At 30.1% G+C, this 21,312-nt stretch overlaps 2 protein-coding genes across 13 annotated transcripts in view; one reads left to right on the top strand and one right to left on the bottom strand.

Annotated features, from left to right (window-relative positions):
• The window catches only part of LOC119611641 (Krueppel homolog 1), a 30,874-nt gene extending 20,144 nt beyond the window's left edge, over positions 1-10,730 (bottom strand). Inside the window, exons 1-2 of one of the 7 annotated variants that reach the window (XM_037967283.1) lie at positions 10,497-10,724; positions 10,081-10,374 (exon numbers count right to left, since the gene is read on the bottom strand). The gene's annotated coding sequence lies outside the window, so the exon portion shown is untranslated. Of the gene's footprint in view, positions 1-5,715; positions 6,300-6,344; positions 6,588-10,080 lie in introns of those variants that run through there. The other 6 variants (XM_037967282.1, XM_037967288.1, XM_037967287.1 and 3 more) reach the window with 6 other exon arrangements.
• Positions 10,731-11,979: 1,249 nt separating this feature from the next.
• On the top strand, positions 11,980-19,856 carry LOC119611634 (menin). 6 transcript variants are annotated; one of them, XM_037967272.1, is made up of 6 exons: positions 11,980-13,326; positions 13,724-14,371; positions 14,433-15,106; positions 16,411-16,936; positions 17,003-17,096; positions 17,756-19,856. In XM_037967272.1, the coding sequence occupies exons 1-5, from the start codon at positions 12,999-13,001 to the stop codon at positions 17,050-17,052; spliced, it is 2,226 nt and encodes a 741-aa protein (XP_037823200.1). In that variant the 5' UTR covers positions 11,980-12,998; the 3' UTR covers positions 17,053-17,096; positions 17,756-19,856. The 6 variants fall into 6 exon arrangements, with proteins under 6 accessions (XP_037823200.1, XP_037823198.1, XP_037823196.1 ...); XM_037967270.1 differs by having other exon boundaries at positions 16,991-17,096; XM_037967268.1 differs by having other exon boundaries at positions 16,411-17,096.
• Positions 19,857-21,312: the final 1,456 nt, after the last annotated feature.

Raw genomic sequence — 21,312 nt, 5'->3', positions numbered from 1 at the left:
TTTGTTTTATATCTTCGTTTTCGTTTTAATTAGAGTGCACTTCATAATTGCTAAATAAATAGCAAAAATAGAAATACATAAATTATAAATACTATAGCATTGATAATTTTCATAAATACAAGTTTTCGGTTTTGGGTATTATTTAAGTTTAAACTAATTAATTTGAAAACAATTGTTTGAGTATTTAATTTTAAGACAACTTATTATTATACTTTATATTAAACTAGCCATACCCAGTGTGCTTTGCTATCCTAAAAGCAATATATGCCAATAAAAAACCCACTTAACGATTTTGAAGATTCTAACTACAATAGTTTTCCAGATTTACAATATGGGCAATTCCATAAAAATAAAACCCTTATAACTTCTGTTGAAAATTTTTGAAATTGGTCTATTTTTACACCTCGCCGCCATACAAACGGATCCGAAAATATCACTTTTTAGCTCATAATTCTGTTAATTATAATACTATCCCTATAACTTCTGTTGAAAATTTTTGAAATTGGTCTATTTTTACACCTCGCCGCCATACAAACGGACCCGAAAATATCACTTTTTAGCTCATAATTCTGTTAATTATAATACTATCCCTTCAAAAATTGGCAGATCTAAAATGTTTATAAGCCTAAACCTTTATGCCGATTTTCATAACGATTGGACCTCATTTGACCCTAGTTCCATTCAAAGTTTAAGTTCAGAAAAACACTTAAACGTCCGTAACTCACCTCTAATCACTAGTATTATGATAAAATTTGGCACAAAGAAGTTTTATATGAATTAAAATCACAGCCTAGAATTTTATGAGGATCGGTCCATATTTGACCCTAGTCGCCATATAACTTCAGTTTTTTATTTTTATCTATAAATTGCTTTAACATGTATATAGGTCGGACATGTCCGACTGCACTTTCCTACTCCTTTTTTTGCTTTGTTGAATTGTGTGTATGTATATATTTCCAAAATATATATTTTATAACCTAAAAAAAAATCAGGAGAAAAATCTGTCACATACGATGTGTCACATAATGTTCATTATAAAATTATATTATTTTTTTTTTTTTAATTAAAAATTATGGATTACTAATGAACAATATGTCCCATAGTGTAAGAAATTAAAACAAAAAAGATACACACAATTATTGCAAGTTCGCCATTTTCCCCTACACTAGTTTTCAATAGTTTTCAAGATTTACAATATGTTACATATGAGAGATGCCACGCAAATTAATGCAAGTTCGCCAATTTCTATCTATCTATGAAAAAATTGAATAATCTAACAGTTTTCAAGATATACGAAATTTTGTATATAATTCATATACATATGTGGTGCCAAGCCCCCATTGAAAGTCTGCCTGTTAATCTCTAAATGTTCACATGAATGTCAAAGTTCTTCATGTAAGATATATGAATTTTTCTATTTAATTCATGAAAGTCCGCCATTTTTTTCTTCAAAATGTTCAGATGAACATTAAAGTAATGTGTGCAAAATTTGAAGAATCTAGTTCTATTAGTTTCACAGATAGACGAAATTTAGTATTGAGAGTCCGCCCGTTATAATCTAAATGTTCAGATGAATGTCAAAGTTCTTCAAGTAAAATTTGAAGATTTTAGCTCTAATAGTTTCTCAGATATACGAATTTTTCTACTTAATTCGTATGGAGGCTCCAAGCACCCCCCCCCCCCGGATGAAAGTCCGCTTTTTTCCTCCAAAATGTTCAGGTAAATATTAAAGTTCTTCGTGGAAAATTTGAAGAATTTAGTTCTATTAGTTTTAGTGATAAACGAAATTTTGTATTTAATTAATATGGGAGGTGGCGCTCCCCTCATGGGTAGTCCGCCAATTTCTCACTCAAAATGTCCACATGGATGGTAAAGTTATCCGTTATTTTAAGTAATAGTTTTCAAGATAAACGATTTTTTTTTGTATTTAATTTATATGTGAGGTGCCACGCCCCCTAATGCTAGTCCGCCCACTTTTGTCCTAAATAATCATATTGACACTAAAGTGGGTCCGATAAATTTTGAGGACTCTGTTATATTATATTAAATTTTAATATTTTTTTAATATTTTCATAATATGGGCGTGGCTCCTCGCCCATAAATAAATAAACTAGCTACACCCAGTGTGCTTCGCTATCCTCATCGTAATGGAAAAAAAAGAAATATTATTGTAAATTTTCAGTCAGTCCAATATACATACAGTTTGATTATAAGATTCTATTCGCAAAAAGGTTCCCTTCAGAAAATTAAAGTTGATAACTTGACTTAAAAAAAAAATTGCACTTTTATTTATTATACATATGTATGTACTGAACTGAAAAAATAAACTTTATGTGAACAGTTCTTTAGAATACATTCTTTCTAAACTCTTTCCATACTATTCAATAATACGCCCCTTTTATCTGTGGACGTTTAACAAAACCACTTATCTTTGTATTCAATATACGGATAAGTTTATGCCTTTTATATCCAAAGATATGATAACACCGATCAAATCTACTTATTTCGAAGTTTAGAACCTTTTTCTTAGGTTTAATTGATCAATAACACTCAGTTATTGTTATTATTTCAAAATTAATGACACGATATCTCGAAAATCTAATGTTATGGATTAATTATGAGGCCAGGTATATTTTGTCGTTTGGGTTAAACATTTTTTGGACAGTGTTATTTATTTTATCAAATAGTACTGGCAATAATATGACTAATAAATCTTTGTTAGAACACTCTAAAGAATACTAACATATTTATGTTATAACTAGCATTACCCGTTTTTGTTTGCTACCCTTATCGTAATTAAATAAAAGGGACATAATTCATACTGTAGATTTTACTTTAATCAATGCGCTACATATTTAATTTTATGTTTCAAGGTCCATATTATACAAAAAATAATTCAAAATTTCGAGTTGTTGTGGTACCAAAACTTTTACTTGATTAGTTGAATTCTATATATCTGATTATATATTTCTATGTTTAATATTGTAGAAAAATCAAAAGGTACCAGTTTTACGGCTTTTATAGTTCCTCAAGACACTACATGTTTAATTTCATAGTTCAAAGTTGAAAACGAAAAAAGTACCAAAAATTTCAGTACACTGAATATTTTGTTTCATATTTCTTGGTTCAATATTAAAGGAAACTTAAAAGGTTCCACTTGGATAACAAAAAAGTATCAACAAGTGCCTTTTGATTGATTTTCATTTGCTTTAAACCATGCATGTTTAACTTCATTTTTCTAAAGCTATGTATTCACTGTTGTCAGATCTTACAACGTTGGCAGATCTGGCAAAGTACTGTCGGCCAATTGTCAGACAATAAATTTATCTGCCAACATAAATTTTGTGTTGTCAGATTGTTGTATTGCAAAATTTGTCACATCTTATTTTAGCTGCATATGTTCTTTTAATGCACCGTAGTACCAAAAAAAATATTTATCTGACAATGAATCCATTGTCAAAGTTTCTAAGAAGATGTACATAGAATTTATACTTTTTGGAAAGCTGACTTTACATAAAATACGATAAATGAAACAAAACCTAAAAATTTTTGATACCGAGGGGATTTTTTGGTTTTTTGCCTATTATATCCATACCAGGGGCGGGGTTATCGAAACCCGTTACAAAATGATTAAGAACATATTGGGTCATATAAAACAGGTCACTGTAATTTGATATCGACTATGCGATTTGAGAATTTTTGCTCAAAATTGAATTTTCCATAAAAAATAGGGTTTTTTGGATGGACCTAGTTCCCTCGGTATCAAAAATTTTTAGGTTTTGTTTCATTTATCGTATTTTATGTAAAGTCAGCTTTCCAAAAAGTATAAATTCTTATAGTGCTCGATGAGGAGATTCGAAATTTTTTTTAAATCGGAACTCAAATGAAGAAATAGGATCGTTTTAAAAATTTAACATAGCCGAGGTGTCCTTATTTGAGGACTCCCCGCCGGGCCCCTGGTTGGCCTATAAGGTCCAAATTCAAAACCTAAACTCAACAACACCTCCTCTTTGTGCATACCAAATTTCATTAAAATCGGATTAACCGTTTAGAAGTTACCGAATTATTTCCCTCTTTTTTTTTCCTATACCACTGTGCAGTGTCAAACAAATTTTGTCCTGCAACATTGTCAGCAATACTTTTTCTGACAACGTTGTAAGATCTGACAACCGTGTATACATGCTTAAATCAAATGATATAGGAAACAAAAAAGTATCAGATGAGAAACGAAAAAAGATTTTCATTCACTCAGCACCCTGAAGTTCTCAAATAGAAGCATGTTGGATAATTAATCAGTAAACTGAAACTTTTTTTGACTCTTTTTGTTGATCCAATGGTGATTAATAAGTTGCACGCTTAAAAAATGATTCGAAAATAATCCAGATATATGATTAAAAACTGATTATTTGAAAAAACAATAAGAAAATGTATAGCAATCATAAATTGATCATCATGGCGTTTAATATATGATAGTTTCTAATATTATTTTGTGATCATATTTCAAGTAGTTGAAAGATCTGAAATGCAATTTTTTTGTTTGTAACGGAACAAAAGGTCTTACAAATGACTCAAAAATTATTCGTAACTACTAATCACAAATGAGTCGAAACTGAATAGAAAAGGGGTTCATAAAAGACTCTTTTAGAAGATTTGCTAAAAAATTTTGTGTGTTCTTAAATGTGATTTATTCGAAAAACAATAACAAAATGTACAGAACTCATAAGTAGATCATCCAGGTGTTCGAAATATGATTGATTATAAATTTATTTGTCTGTAGCAGAAAAAAAATTACTTAGAAAATACTCAAAAATTTCTAAAATACGATTCGAATATTACTCTAAATTTGACTCATTAATGACTCAGAAAAGAGACTATTAAGAAGAGTCGCGGATCGGGTACCATTTTTCCCGACGAAAGTATCATTTATGATCTGAAAATGAGCACATATGTACATATATGACCATTTTAATCGTGCAGAAGAGTCATAAATGATTCGAATGTAATCAAAATTTAAAATAATGCCAGCTTTATTAATTTACAAATAAATTAAAAATGTTTACTGGTTTAGAAGATTTGTGCATTGGGTTTAAAAAAGTACCAAAATACAGTTTTTACCCTTTTACTTCTTTTCAAAAAAATGTATAAGACACCACTTACATATTTTTTGAATAAACAATATATATTTATATATATATATATATGTATGTATATTATGTTAGATCTTTTTTAGTTTAGGAGATATGAAACTATCAAATTTAAACGTTTTTACCCTTTTTTATCCCCTAAAAATTCCTTAGTGGATCTACATGAATAATAATAAATTAATGATACTACAGTGGTTCAGTCGTTTAGGCTGTGCGGTGATCAACCAGTCAGTAACGCGTCTCTTTTATATATAGAAGAAGAAGATGATGATAGATATTCAATAGCAATTGTAGAAATATTCAAATAAGATGATTTGTTATTAATTTAAATGTATTGTAAATGTAATACCAAACTGACTATATACACTTGAACAAATGTTCAAATGACAAGATACAAAATATCAAAAATGATTATAAAATAAATAAAGCACTGACTCTACTTTTAAATGCTATATGAATATAATATGTTTGTGTGTCCGTCCGTTTGTCTGTAGTTCTGTTTTAAATACAATTATTTTGATTTTGCTTTAAGAATGACACGATGGATGACGTTCATAAGTTTTTATTTTACTTGCTTGTTTGCTTGCTGCTTCACTGCTGATGTTTTTGATTTTTTGTTTTATTTTGCCTTTTTTGCTTTGCTTTAATTTTTCGTTTGTTTTTCTCTCTGTGTGTGTTTTCTTTTTTTATTTATTTTTTTATTTATTTATATGTGTATAGCTTTCGTGTATATTGTATATATTCTCCTCTATTTGTCTAATTTTTATTCCAATTGAAATTTTTTTTTGTTCGTTTTTTTTTATATTTTTCTAATTTACACTTTGCTCTCTTAAATATGTATTTTTTTATACATATATATGACAAATACACATATTTAATGCACTGATTAAATTGAATATAGAATTTTTTTCTTGCTTTAAACTTTTTTTCCAATTTAATTGAAATTGAAATATGTAAAAAGAAGTTTGTTCATTAAATTTGAAAATAATTTAATGTTCCATTAAAGCAGCTGTTAGGAAATTTTATTTAATACTAATTGTATCTGATAAATATATATAAAAAATTCTTTTAGAATAAATAATACGTCATTTGTATAATATATTTAAAGCTTTTTTTTTCTATACTATATTATATCAGTAGATATTTTGATTATATATTCATTATAATTATTAATATGTTACTAATTAATTTTAAATATACCAGTATAATTGACTGCAAAAAATTAAAAGGAAGAATGTTTAACAAAGTGGAAAAAATCAAAATATTTTTCTTTTTTTTTTTTCTTTAAATTTTATATGTAGAATTAAATGAATACAAAATACACACACAAACAGTACGTAAGCGGAGGTGAGGCGCGATTTAAGGTGCGTAGACTATATTGAACTGCTAAAGTCAATGAGAATTTTTTTACAAGGCACCGTTTCGGAACAATGTTGATGACGAGACGTAGCCGAATACACAGAGACGAACAACACGAAGACTCACACAATGAATTTTATGATGGTATTTGCTTATTATTATTGTTCTTCTTGTTGTTGTTGTTGCTCTTGTTCGCTATACATGAAATGTACTTATTGGAAAAAGAGAAGAGGGGAAAATACATTAAGTTAGTCAAGATTGTCAATTTGGCGCTTTTTTTTTCAAAATAAATCTCTGGTATTAGAATTTTTACATTAAATTTCGAGATTTTTGAGATATTGCGTCTTAAAATTTGGAAAAAACCCTTCTGGTCAGATTTTTTTGTCATAATTAGTCATAATTATTACCAAATTTAGAAAAAAAAAACTTTCTTGCCATATTTTTTGTACATATGCCACAATTAGTCATAATTATTCCTAAAGGTTTTCGGGAAATTATGTATTGATCGATTGTAGGCGGCACTCAGCACTGCGACCTAAGTTAAGATCTTATGTGCAGCACTTTCGTTCACCATTATAGCTTAAGTTTTCGTAAAAATCTTAAGGTTCTAGTCGGTTAGAGATAAAATATTTCATTTGGCTATAAAAATGTGCCCCAAAGAATACTCGCTCTAAGAGGCCATAATGGCAGACAGTCACAACGTTCGGAAGTGTCATCCTATGAAACTTTTTGCCTGAGTGATATTGCCTTTTCGGTGCAGAGAAATTCGGATTTAACATAAGAACCACATTTTTTCCTAATGTATTCTTTGGGATACCAAAGAATGATTACTCTGTTATTGCTTGCTCTGTTATTCATAGCCGGATGCAAAGCATAGTATATCAGTTTATTGTATCTACCCAGTTCATTAAGATATATCAAGTAGAATACTCGACCTCATTTCACATGACAGTAAGACCATAAAAAACGAAAGCATAATTACCCATAGGGATTTTTTTTTAAATTTGGGCCACAGATCCACGCTTCAGTCTTGCCAAATATCTGTTTGGAACCATCTGTAAACTAGATATATGGAACATAAATGTATTTATAATATTTACATATATGTCCCACCAATTTGTCAACTTTTAAAATAGTTAGCTCTAGTAGGAAAATTTGCGCGACTCATCCTTTATGAGGATGTGCAGAATATCACAAAGAGCTCATGTGAGACAATAAATTTTATCCAATGAAGCATAGGCTTAATTTTGGTTTCAAAGGCAGAGAAGATCATTTCGGATTTTGAGCCCCACGTTCTTTGGACTTTCGGAAGGAATAACATTTTTTTTTGCACCAGCGATGACCCCTTTTAAATACTAATAATATTATTTGCGAATATTTGAATCAAATCATCTTACATTGATAGAGAAAGGCAAAGAATCAATAGAGTTGGACAACTTACTGTAACCGATAAATGCCTTCGCCCTCTCCTGTACATGAAGCTCTGGGCCATATATGAGAGTTGTAATCCATTCTCGGGCGGAAATAAGTGATGTATAGCCGATAGTAGTGATATCATATATAGTGAAGTATGGAGTATCTTACGAAGTTTGAAAAAGCCGAGACTTTTGAATATTTCTTTCGACAAACGCTTTTAGTCCAGCGAACTTCGCAGTGTACCTAGAACATCAAGAGTTTCTGATTCCCATATTTTTGCACCACTCATGTTTAAGCGATTCATTCATATGCCCCATTACCATAACTGGGTGAATATGATTGGCAGATATTGCTCTCTCACTTGCAAAAGTGTAGACAGAGTTGGAAATTTGACATAGAAGCTCGTTTATTAAAATAAGTACCACTGAATTAATCTTTATATTATTTGTATAGTTTAATTTGTTAGAAATGCAAATCACACTTTACTTTTGCAAAAATATATAAATATAAAAGATGGTAGTTACCGATACTTTTCATAACTTTGGAAAGTGAGAACAAATTGCTATTGGACGATATGTATGGCTTAATAGCAAAATACCAAATTTCACCGAAATAGTAAACATTCGGTCGTCCTTTAAAAATTTCAGAATTGAAGAACTAGCATTATCCTTTACCTTTTGAACTTTCCTTGTGCTGTTGTCTCAAAAGTTGTTTTTAAACATTAGAACATAATGTTGATTGAAATTCTGATGCCCGGGGAAAAAATTGTAATCAGAGCAACGCAAACATTTATAAAATTGTTGATTCTCGTGGGATCCAAATTTTTTGAATTTGCTAGCCCGTGTTATTCATGCCATTCTTCATCTACCTATTTATCTATCTATCTATAAATATTCTATCTATCTATCTAGCTATCTAATCTATCTATCTATCTATCTATCTATCTATCTATCTATCTATCTATCTATCTATCTATCTATCTATCTATCTATCTATCTATCTATCTATCTATCTATCTATCTATCTATCTATCTATCTATCTATCTATCTATCTATCTATCTATCTATCTATCTATCTATCTATCTATCTATCTATCTATCTATCTATCTATCTATCTATCTATCTATCTATCTATCTATCTATCTATCTATCTATCTATCTATCTATCTATCTATCTATCTATCTATCTATCTATCTATCTATCTATCTATCTATCTATCTATCTATCTATCTATCTATCTATCTATCTATCTATCTATCTATCTATCTATCTATCTATCTATCTATCTATCTATCTATCTATCTATCTATCTATCTATCTATCTATCTATCTATCTATCTATCTATCTATCTATCTATCTATCTATCTATCTATCTATCTATCTATCTATCTATCTATCTATCTATCTATCTATCTATCTATCTATCTATCTATCTATCTATCTATCTATCTATCTATCTATCTATCTATCTATCTATCTATCTATCTATCTATCTATCTATCTATCTATCTATCTTCGCTTTCGACGTTTTATTTTTTATTTCGCTTTTGACATATTGACAACATTGTTAAAGTATATATAGTTTTGTTTCTATTTTTCTTATTGGGAAAGGCGCACAAAACGAATAAGAATGTTTGAGTTTTTTGTTGTTGTGTAGTACGTTTGTTGCGCTTATTTGACATTTCTATATGATTTATTAAATGTAGTTTTTGGGGGATTTGTCAAAAAAGGGGACAAATGTGAATCTATTTAATTTGTTTACAAATAAAAACATGAAAATAAAATAACAAATTCATGTATTCATTAAAACAAAATTCTTTTAATACCTATTAACAAATTTGGAAATAAATTTACTAAATTTCATTTGGTTTAAAATTTAATGATAAAATTGATTAAACCGAAGTTATTTATATAAAAGCTAACAAAATATTTATTATATCTTTAGAATAGATATTCAAATATATTATTAATTCTATACGAGGAAAAAGGGAAAACAAAATATCAACACAGATGCAAACTATAAGAACGCATGATCAAAGAAAAGACACAAATTTTTTAAAGATTTTTACGCGCATTTTTTAACAACATATGTTTAAATAATCTTTAATTTATCATGTTAAATATAAATATGCAAATTTAATAAAATATTTGTACATACCTGCAATATTTTTGTTGCTAAATTAATTATATATTCTTTTAAAATTTTCTATTCCACTTTATTCATTCTTAACTTAAATACCAATTAGAATGCAGGCAGTCAGTACCACTCCTTACTCCACACACCAACAATTTCATGTATATATTAGGTTCTTTGTAGTTGTTATTTTTTCTCTTTTTCGTTTTATTTTATTATTCTTCTATTCATTCGCGTTTACTCTCATGAAAAAAAAAAACTAATCGGGCATAAAAAACACAAAAAATAATGGCTACCGCAACCCGAGCTACGTCTCACCTAATAATCACAAGTAGTAATGGTATTTTTTTTTATTTTAATAAAATTACTTTTATTTCACAAAAATTAGCAACTTTTTTTAATATCGTAAAACATATTCTTAATTCGTTTAATTTAAATACCAATAAGAATTTAGTTGAGCTTTTTTTAATAGCAGCACTTAAATATAATTTTAATTTATTTCCACGTGAAAAAAACTGTTTTACATTTTATTTATTCACATAATAACACTGTTCTAAAGTATCTTTGTTGTTTTTTTATATAAATTGTTATTAACTTTGTTTTTATGTTGCACAAAATTTATTTAAAAATTTAAAATAAAACCAACCAACTTATAAGAAAACTGCGACTTTGTGTTAAAGAATTTTGTTCATAACTACAAGCAAATCGGAAAGAGCTCAAAAGAAAATGTCAAAACAAAATTCCTTTAAAACATCTGGCACATACAATACTTCAACGCTTCGGCTTTAACGCATCGACAAGTAATGGTACAGTGGTAAAATTCAATAAAATAAAATGCACTGAAAAACAAGTTAGAGTCTTAAATACCCTTTACACCCTTTTAACACGCCGAATACTTATAAAAATTTTCATTTTATAAATTTTGAAAGCTTAAATAATAAACAAATAATAGATCGATCCGGAAAATAGTCGTTGAATGATTTGTATATGTACAAAATATATATTCCTGTAGAATTTTATTCCGATATCTTAATTAAGTAAAGCGTTATGTACAATTAAGTGCTTTTGAGATGAGGGCTTTATATGGGAGAATATATGACCAATTATGAACCGATCCGGAGTATAATTTTACCTTACTAACATTCTTAATTCATGAGTTATTTACTATTAGGTGTTTTTCAGAAGTCCACTTTATATGGAAGACACTAAAGTATACTTTTCTAAAGGATTGAGCACGCTGAATCCGAATCTATCCTCAAAATTTACCAATCACATCATGTTTGGCAAATAATGTATCATAAAGTTTGAATAACCCTGTTTTGGTAATAATTGAGACGCTATAAGAGCGCGATGATACCTTTATTTATAAAATCTGTTATGTCGTCTAAAAGACCAATCTGTCGAGTTTAAAATAAAGTTTTCTGAGAGCAAAATCGGATTCAGGACTCCTCAATCCAAAGTTTACTTAGGTCTCTGGTTTTCAACTTTTTTCAAATTTTGTTGGCCTGTGTAATTTTTGTACGTACGCAGTATATCAGTGTTAACTTTTATCCCAATGATCTAAAGGGAGTTAGTTATTAACAATAAATCGAACGTTTTGAAAGTACGTCTGATAGAATTATTGAAGATTCGGTACTCGTAGATATCTGGTTTATTCTGAAAACTTCAACATACATACAGACGAACATCTACTCCGCTATCTATAAGGACTCAGAATATATACTTTATATGGTCGGAAAAGTATATAGAAGAAATTACAAATGAAATGACAAACTTATATACACCCTTCTAACGAAAATAAAGTTAATAACAAATTCATATTCTTACTAGTTCTACCTTGTTAAATGTGCCATAATTGTAAATTACAACAATCTGGCATTAAGGTATCAAAGAATAGAATATGGCAACTCTTACTCGGATATATCATGTTTGTAAACACGCCGCAGTAAAAAGAAAAACAAAGACGTAATAAGTGGAAAATACTAAAATTTTCAATAAAAACTAAATTAAAAAATAATAAAAACATTAATAAACTAAATATAACAGAGATATTTAAAAATATTAAGTGAAGTATAGAAATTAAATATTACAATAAAAAAACAAGATAATTTCATCATATTTTAGTGTGACGAAAAAATTTTATTTCAATAGCGATATGTAATTAGAGTTTTGTTGTTGTTTTTTTAACACAAGAGAAAGTGTGGAACACGAAATCAAAAAGTGTGCGAAGTAATTTGTTTCTTTCCCAGAAAGGGGGTGTTACAAGGGCAAAAGGGTCGTCGTAATCGTCGTTGTCGTGATTTCGTAAAGGAATTTGTCATATTTTGCGTGAATCATAGATTGCAAATTAGAATCAACATGCTGAAAAGTGTGTAAAAATTACTATTAAATTACATGAAAACCAAATTGCCAAAAAAAGGATACAAAAATAAAAAACTAAAAAATTCATTTTAAATGTTTGCAATGAAATAATGCTGATATTGTTGTAAGAAGGAGTTTCAGCAAAACAGATGCGCTCGCTAATGTGGCATTGCAGTTTTGGCGAACAAGGTGCAAAACAGGCGAAACAAAAGTGGTTTGTCAACTTGTGGCGTCGTCAACTGGTAGCCAAATAACCAAACAACCAGCCAGCCAGTCAGCAGTCAACCCTGTACCTAAAGTACAGGAATAAGAAAAAAAAATTCGAAAAAAAATATAATTGAAAGAACTAAACAAAAAAACTACAAGTACGAATTAAAAGAACAGTTGCATTGTGTCAACAACGGTGGCTAGAAGGAGTAGTGTAAACGCAGTTAGTATAACATTTTTAATTGGCCTCATCATCATCATCATTGCCTAAAACTAAATTCTGGAGGAATAAAGAGACAGCAGGAAAAACTTATTTGTTCTTAATAATTCCTAAAACATTGTCCGTTCATTGTAATTTCTAAATTATAATTATAATGGCCACTGTGACGCGTAGTGCTAGTAACAGTCCCTTGATATCATTGACTTCACCCTTGGATCCTAGTTTGTTTCCATTAAAATCCATCAATGATGTTGTGAATTTTTTTAAACGTTCATTGGAACTGTACCATACACAAAATGTGGAGCCCGATTTGACATTGTTATCAATTGTAGCTGGCTACATTGAATTGTCTCTTACGACTGGAGATGCTGCCCAAGCAGCTGCAGCATCAGCTGCCGAACATGCCTCAGCAAGCTCATCCTCATCAGCAGTAACACCATCATCTTTGGTTGGTATTGTGGGCAGTGGTTTATCAGCGGCAGGTGTGTATTATTAAATTTGTTGTTTTTTTTATTTTTGTTATTTATGCATTTTGTATGTTTTTGTTATCAATGTGAGTTTTTGTTGTTTCGTATAAGTTCAAGGTGTTTCAATTCATATTTGTTCCTGCTTTTTTGGAAATATTGCCACATGTTTTGGATTTCAATAGTAATTTCAAAAAAAGACGTTACAAATTTTCTAAAGTTTAAAATTTGTGTTTAATAAATACAAAGTATAATTCAGAAAAATCACTTACTCGTATTTAACTCATCAAATTAATAACGATATCGCGATTAAATTATATACGTATATGTTATGGTACATTCGGTTAATTTTTTTTGCAGAAATATTGAACTAGATCCTATTTTCCATTATTTTAACTCTGTTATATATTTTTAGCCCATAATGATATAATAACAGGAAATTCTGTACCCTTTCCCGAAGTTACTTACGAACTGGTGTCGGGTCTTTACAAAAAATTTCAAAGTATTCTCTCTATAGTCGAGAAACCAAAAGTATCATCGACCTGCAATAGCCGACAAGCTACTAGGGAAGTTATTAAAAAGGTATCAGATGTTATCTGGCATTCCTTGATACGCAGCAGTTATAAAGATCGTGCACACTTACAAAATCTTTATAGTTACTTGTCGGGTAATAAGTTGGATTGCTTCGGTGTCGCTTTAGCTGTTGTAGCTGGTTGTCAACTCTTGGGCTATAGAGATGTGCGTTTAGCTATATCGGAGGATCATGCCTGGGTTGTATTCGGTAATAAACGTTTGGAAACTATAGAAATAACTTGGCATGGTAAGGGCAGTGAGGATAAACGTGGCCAGGATATAACTTCAGGCATAGAATCGGGCTCATGGTTATATTTAGGGGGTCTGGCAGTGGTATGTGATAAACCCATGGAGGTTGCAGCTATAGCATCGGCTATAAACATTTCTTTATCGGCGAATAGTGATTGCGTGGAAGTACAAGAACTACAGCAAAGATTATTGTGGTTACTCTATGATATGGGTCATTTAAGAAAATATCCTATGGCTTTAGGTGGGTTATTTATAGGTTATTAAACTTTAATTTCAAACTAAAATATGTTTTTTTAATTTAGGCACTCTTGGTGAATTGGAAGAAATAAATCCTACCTCAAAACGAGTAACCTGTGATCAACTTTATCGAGAGGCTATTGAATCGGCCAAGGCTCATTATAAAAATCATCATGTTTATCCCTATACCTATCAGGGTAACTATTTCAATCGTCTAAATAAATATCGTGAGGCTTTTGCCGCTTGGGCTAATGCGGCCGATGTTATACGCTTGTACACGTATCAGTGTCGCGATGACGAAGAAATCTACAAAGAACTTTTGGATATAGCTAATGAAATGATACCGTATGTTATGAAAACCGAGAGTTCCGGTCATTCCGCTCGTAGCATATTACGTGATTCTGAAGTATTTGCAAATCTATTACGATTTTATGATGGCATTTGTCAGTGGGAAGAGGATAGTTTAACGCCTATTCTACATATTGGTTGGGCTAAACCGCTGGTGAATAATATATGTAAATTTGATTATGATGTACGTTCTCAGGTTGTTATTAAAGTACCCGAAGATGAACCGCAGGCGGTTCGTGGTTCGAATGTACAAACAACAGCTGAACAACAGCAGCAACATCGTGATCATGATGAGACTACAAATGAGGCTAAAGCACAAAAGGCGAACGCAGGTGACATGAGTTCGTCACAGCATATCGAGGGAAATAATAATTTAGTTAAAAAGGAAGAGGTGAGTGGAAAAAAGTGAAATCTTATTATAAAAAATAGTTTTCTTCTTAAAACAAACTTTTATCAAAAACCTTTTTTTTTTGTTAAAAGCTTTTTAATGAAAATGCTTTGAAGGATAAACCTTTTTATAAAAAGAGCTTTTTGAGGAAAAGCTTCAAAAAATATTTTAATAAAAAGAATTTTTATGAAAAGCTTTTTATAAAATATGTTTGAAATAGCTTTATATGAAAACAACTTTTTAAAAGGAAATCTTTTATGAAAAAGCCTATAATGAAAATAGATTTTAATAAAAAGGAGCTTTTAATGAAAATTGCTCTTTATAAAAAGAGCTTTTAAAAAGGAAGAGGTGAGTGGAAAAAAGTGAAATCTTATTATAAAAAATTGTTTTCTTCTTAAAACAAACTTTTATCAAAAACCTTTTTTTTTTTTGTTAAAAGCTTTTTAATGAAAATGCTTTGAAGGATAAACCTTTTTATAAAAAGAGCTTTTTGAGGAAAAGCTTCAAAAAATACTTTAATAAAAAGAATTTTTATGAAAAGCTTTTTATAAAATATGTTTGAAATAGCTTTATATGAAAACAATTTTTTAAAAGGAAATCTTTTATGAGAAAGCCTATAATGAAAATGGATTTTAATAAAAAGAGCTTTTAATGAAAATTGCTCTTTATAAAAAGAGCTTTTAATAAAAATAGCTCTTTATAAAAAGAGCTTTTTTTGAGTGTTTTTAATGAAAATAGCTTCTAATGAAAATGTTTTTTATGAAAAATCTTCTAATGAAATTAGCTTTTTATGAAAATTCTTTTAATAAAAATAGCTTTTTTATGAAAAAGCCTTTAATAAAAATAGCTTTTTACGAAAAACTTTTAATAAAAAAAGCTTTTAATGGAAGCTTTTAATTAAAATAGCTTTTTATGAAAATTCTTTTAATAAAAATATCTTTTTTATGAAAATAGGTTTATGAAAAAGCCTTTAATAAAAAGAGCTTTTTGTGAAAAAATCTTTTAATAAAAAGAGCTTTTTATTGAAAAGTTTTTAATTAAAGTAGCTTTTTATGAAAAAAAAAACTTTTTATACAAATAACTTTTTGCGAAAAAGAACTTTTTATGAAAAAGCTTTAAATAAAAATAGCATTATGTGAAAATATCTTTTGTGAAAAATCTTTTTATGAAAAAGCTTTTAGGGATAATACATTTTTAACCAAAAAACTTGTAATGAAAATGTCTTTTTAAAAAAGCTTTTTGAGAAAAAATAATACCTATATTTTTTGTTTTAAATTAAAAATATGAAAACACTTTTTTTCCTCCAGAAATGCAATGATGGTAAAAAATGTGAAATGCCAACAACATTGGCCGATTTAACAGCAGCATGTGGAGAAAAAATCCTAAATCCCGACTTCCTGCTACAAGGCGGCGGACAACCATTTGCAGAACAACAAAAACTTAACAATCAACATGACGAGACCACCAATGGTACAGATAAAAAAGCAAAAACTCCAAAAAATGAAGCAACAACATCATCACTAAACGATACAACAACAAAATCAAACACCCTAACAGACTGTAATATGAGCAATACGCGATCGGAACAATCATCATCGTCGTCGTCAGCATTAATACCAACTCTAACGACGGCGCCCTCACCGACACCTGTGATAGACGAAGAAGATCCTTTGCACTATATGTTCAAGAGACCAGTTATAACATTGTATAGTCAAAAAATGAAAGGCTTAAAAGATTTGCTCTTGGCGGAGAAATTAAATACACATGCGATATCGCTGCAAGTTACCGCACAATCGGTGGCAAGCAAAAAGATTCGAGGCGTTGATAAACTAGGTAATCATACTACAAATTCAACATATTCAACAGTTAATCTATCAAGTACTACAGATTCCTCAACAGCGGGCGATTCAATTGCAGTTTCAAGGCCTAAACGTACACGAAGGGAATGAGTTCAGTGTAATAACTGCTGCTGTGACAGCGGGCTGTGCCAGTGGTAAGTTTGTTTGCAGGCAAAAAAAAAAAAAAAAAAGAAACAATAATACAAACTAATCTTTGCTAAGTAGGCTTTTTAGTGAAATTACAAATCGAGGCAAGAATAAGGCTAGAGTTTTTTTAGGAATCTATAGGGGTGTGGGTATGTGTTAATGGTTTTAGTTTGCAGGATTTAGAGAAAAAGAGAGAGCGAGAGAGAGAGAAGGTAAGACACTATTTATTTTCTTTAAACATTAGTATAGTTTGTTAAAACTATTGGGTCAATGGAGGGACTAATGGGAAAGTTGTTGAAAAAAATTACAAAATTTAGAAATTTAGATTTCAAAAACCAGTAATGTATTAAGTTTATTTCCTTTTTTTCAATTTCCAAACAATTTCTATTGTAACGCTTAGCGTTTGCTATGTTATATTACAAAACAAAGTATATTTTACCTTTAATTTAAATAATGTTAAATAAAAAAGCATTTGTTTTATCTCTCTAAATGCTTTTTCCTTAGCCAGTGCACTTTTTCTTTATTTATACAATATTTTTGTTTATATTTTTTAAAATTTAAGAAAAAAATACAACTAAATTTTATTTATCTTTCCATGATTTTTATGGTGCTCACTTTATTTTTACTTTTTATAACACAAAATTTACTATATCTATTAACTTTTTAGATTTTTAATATATTTTTAACAGCAATTACTTTTATACATATCGTTCATTTACTTAAAATCTAAAAAAAGTATAATCTAAAACTTCAGAATCTATCAATTTTAAATTATCTTCATGTAAATGAGCGATACGTTTTTTAATTATATTTATTTATAACTTTAAACAGATTTAAAGCTTTGTTTGGAAATCTTCATTCATCTAATTATATGTTAATTAATATAACAATCACATGAACATAATTGGAATTGTTGAGATTTGAGTGGGATTTTCAAGTCATTTGACCCTGATAGCTAGAGTTATAAAACGGCAAATAACTTTGGGTTAGGTTGTTAGGAGAATGGTTAAAGGTGCCATGTCCACCTTTTAAAGGCATCATAGATCAGTCGGCTGTATTATGGATCCATGATTTAGTCGAATATGTTGTTTTCACTAATTATGCGCAGCTTTTAAGGCATTCCTGATGTCAATTATCCTGCTGTTTTTTAGTCTAAATAATACTACACCCTTTTGACTTTATAAAGGTAATACCAAATTCCTCCGGAAACTCAATACAATCTTTATACTGGAGGAGATATCTTCCACAGATCTTAGATTAACGGATAAAAATCTAATTTCCTCGAGAAATGTCGCCTGCTGCAAGAATGATAAATTAAATATTACGCCTAGCGCCTGATTTACCGTTATATGACGTAGTTGTTCCCTTTTAAAGGTATGTGACATAATGTAGTTCTATCTGTGTTATCATAGGCTTTTCCTATGTCGGTACAGACTCCAATTGTATGATTTCCATTCGTCTTGAGTGCTTCAATTCTGTTTATTATATCGTTTATACAGTTTAATGTTGATATGTTCTTTCAGGAATCATCTCTATTCTATTCAAATTGTTCCTCAATTTTCAGTTTTATCAGATGTTTTGGGTCTTTTACAGTAACCGACATAAGACATATCTTTGTACTTTTTAGGAACCGGACATGCTGTTATCTTACGCCAATATTCCGGGAAAATCAGCATATTAAAACAGCTTTTATATTCTTCTCAGACAAATTAAGTAATATGCGGTACGATATTCCATCAACTTCGCAGCTGAATCGGGATTTCTGGTAATATGCAAAATCATCATAACAAAATGGAGGAGTGATAGAGTCCAAAACACGAAAGAATTTTTACCTTCTTATGAAAATCGACACTTGAATACTTTTTCAAATTTGATTCGAATCCGTGGTAGCTAAAAAGTTTAGGGTGTGCGGACAACATCTTAAATGAGCAGGAAGATACATATTTTTTGATATCGTCATTATGGCAATCGAACTCATCGACTTCATTTAAGTTATCCACTGAGTCATAAAAACTCTCAATTCCATAATCTTTAAAAGTTTTTATGAAATTTGACACATTGTCTGTCACTGTAATAACTATTTTTTCTATTATTGAGGTTGTAACCATTGTATATTTCTTCGATAATTTCATTTATTTTTACATAGGTATGGGAACCTGTAAATCTTTTACAGTCTAAAGTCACAGACTTTCTTTCAAAACATGCATTTATCCAATGGCACGTATAACCAAAGAATGGCCGAGTATTGATTGATCAAATGTCTGCTGTTGTACATATATTACCCGCTTTTTCAAGTTCTAACTTGATTTTAATTTTCAGATTCAAAAATTCTTCCTCTGCCACTTTAGATGGGCAATATTGTCATTGTTATTCAGTCCTTTGTCTGAAATTTCATTAGTTTTGTCTAGCTGATCCGACTTATCCTCGGTCACTGACGAATTCTTAAGCATCTGGCTTGTTTTTCTTCGGATTTTTTTCCTTCAACAGAATTATCTCGTTTATATGCCGGAGGGCCTTTGCATTCGACATCACCCATCTTCCTCTTCTCCATCAAAATGCTTCAATTTAAATTTTACAGGTATTAAATAAAAATTGCTGAATTTGGAGAAATGTTTCCTTTACATATTTAAGATTGTGAATTTGTTCACAAATTTTTATCAAGTTAGCTTTGCCCGACCAAAATGGCTTTATCGACAAGCTTCTTGTTGTGACCTTACGGTAATAAAACACACGTTCTTATATTAATGAAGTGTTGTATTTTAAACAGCGTCGCATACCCAACATTTCCCTTCTTGTTAATGACGAACCTCGTAGTAGTGGTGTCATGCTGCAGTACGCTTATTACGCGTGGAACGCCTGCATGGTAACGAAATGTTTTCATTTGGAATGTCATCAGTATTTGAAGATGTATTGACCAATTCATTGCCATTTTGAATATCTAGCTGGAGACTATCCTGTTGTGGTTGTGCATCTTCAACTGTTTGGTTAAATAATGGTTGTAAATTGTAAGACATAGAATTATGGGGATTCTCATCTATGAATTGTTCACGAATCTGATTAGCATGTGATTTTATAATTCTGTCTGTATCCGCATCTTTGATTTTCACATTGTAATTCTCATGACCAATCTTTTCGATTATAATGTCTGGACGCCATGTCATCATATTGTTCTTGTAAGTTTTTATGAAAACTTGTTGATTTATCTGAAATTCATGATACCCTGCGCCATATTTTCTTTTATATTGTGCTTCCATTTTTGTGTTACTTGTAACATTAGGAGAAACTTTGGTTTTATGAGATCCATTTCCGTACGAAGTTTTCGACCAATGAATAGTTACGAGGGAGTTTTCTCTTCCACACAATTTGAGTTAGGAGTCGAACGATATTGTGATAAAAATTCTTGAAGATTTTTGTTGTCTTTTAAATCATTATCGTTTGGCTTTTTAATTTCAGTTTTAATTATATCAACGAAAGGTTCGGTATACCTCCTGCCATTTTGAATAATAGTCTACTATGACTAAGTAGTACTGTAAACGAATAGGAATGGCAATATCAATATGAACGCGTTGGAGCGGTTTAGTTGATATTGGCCAGGATCAATGATGTGATAATGATGTCTTTGCTGGTGATTTCGTGTTTGTTTGACAATGTGGACATAGTCGAACATAGACTTCAATTTGTTAATCAATGTTGGGTCAATACCTTGATGTCCCTTGTGTAGAATTCTTAGAACTCTGTTCCTATATACTTGTAGTATTACAATACGTTCACCAAATAGTAAACAACCGTCGACTGACTGACAATCATGATCGGCGCTTAAAAAATGATAGTAGATCGTTGCCAGAAAGATCTTTCGATTTCCTGGGCCACGATGGTGAAGAACTGCTTGTTTGGTTGCATCTTTTAATGTTGCTTGTAGAACTATATGATGTGTAAGTTGAATTGATTGTCGATTATTATTATTAAAATGGACTTGCAAAATGTGTTGATTGGTATTTTCCAAAGACCAAATTCTTCGACAAGATCTATTCCTGCTATGTTCAGTAAAAGAACTGTTGTCACAAAATTTGTTATTGTTTTTGTTGTATCACAAATGAAATGTTGTTACGATTAGCGTCCTTTTGCAATATGCTTTGTTGAGGTCAGTTTGGGGCGATTTATGTTGGCCCAATATTTGTACAGTTGAAACTCGACATTATGATGAAACCAGTTATCAATACTGTT

The sequence above is a fragment of the Lucilia sericata genome, unplaced genomic scaffold, assembly GCF_015586225.1.
Source record: "Lucilia sericata isolate MDLA Ls3-8-SP2 unplaced genomic scaffold, ASM1558622v1 Contig001499F_arrow, whole genome shotgun sequence".
In the NCBI taxonomy this organism is placed as follows: Eukaryota; Metazoa; Arthropoda; class Insecta; order Diptera; family Calliphoridae; genus Lucilia; species Lucilia sericata.
This window is presented reverse-complemented; position numbering and strand designations above follow the sequence as displayed.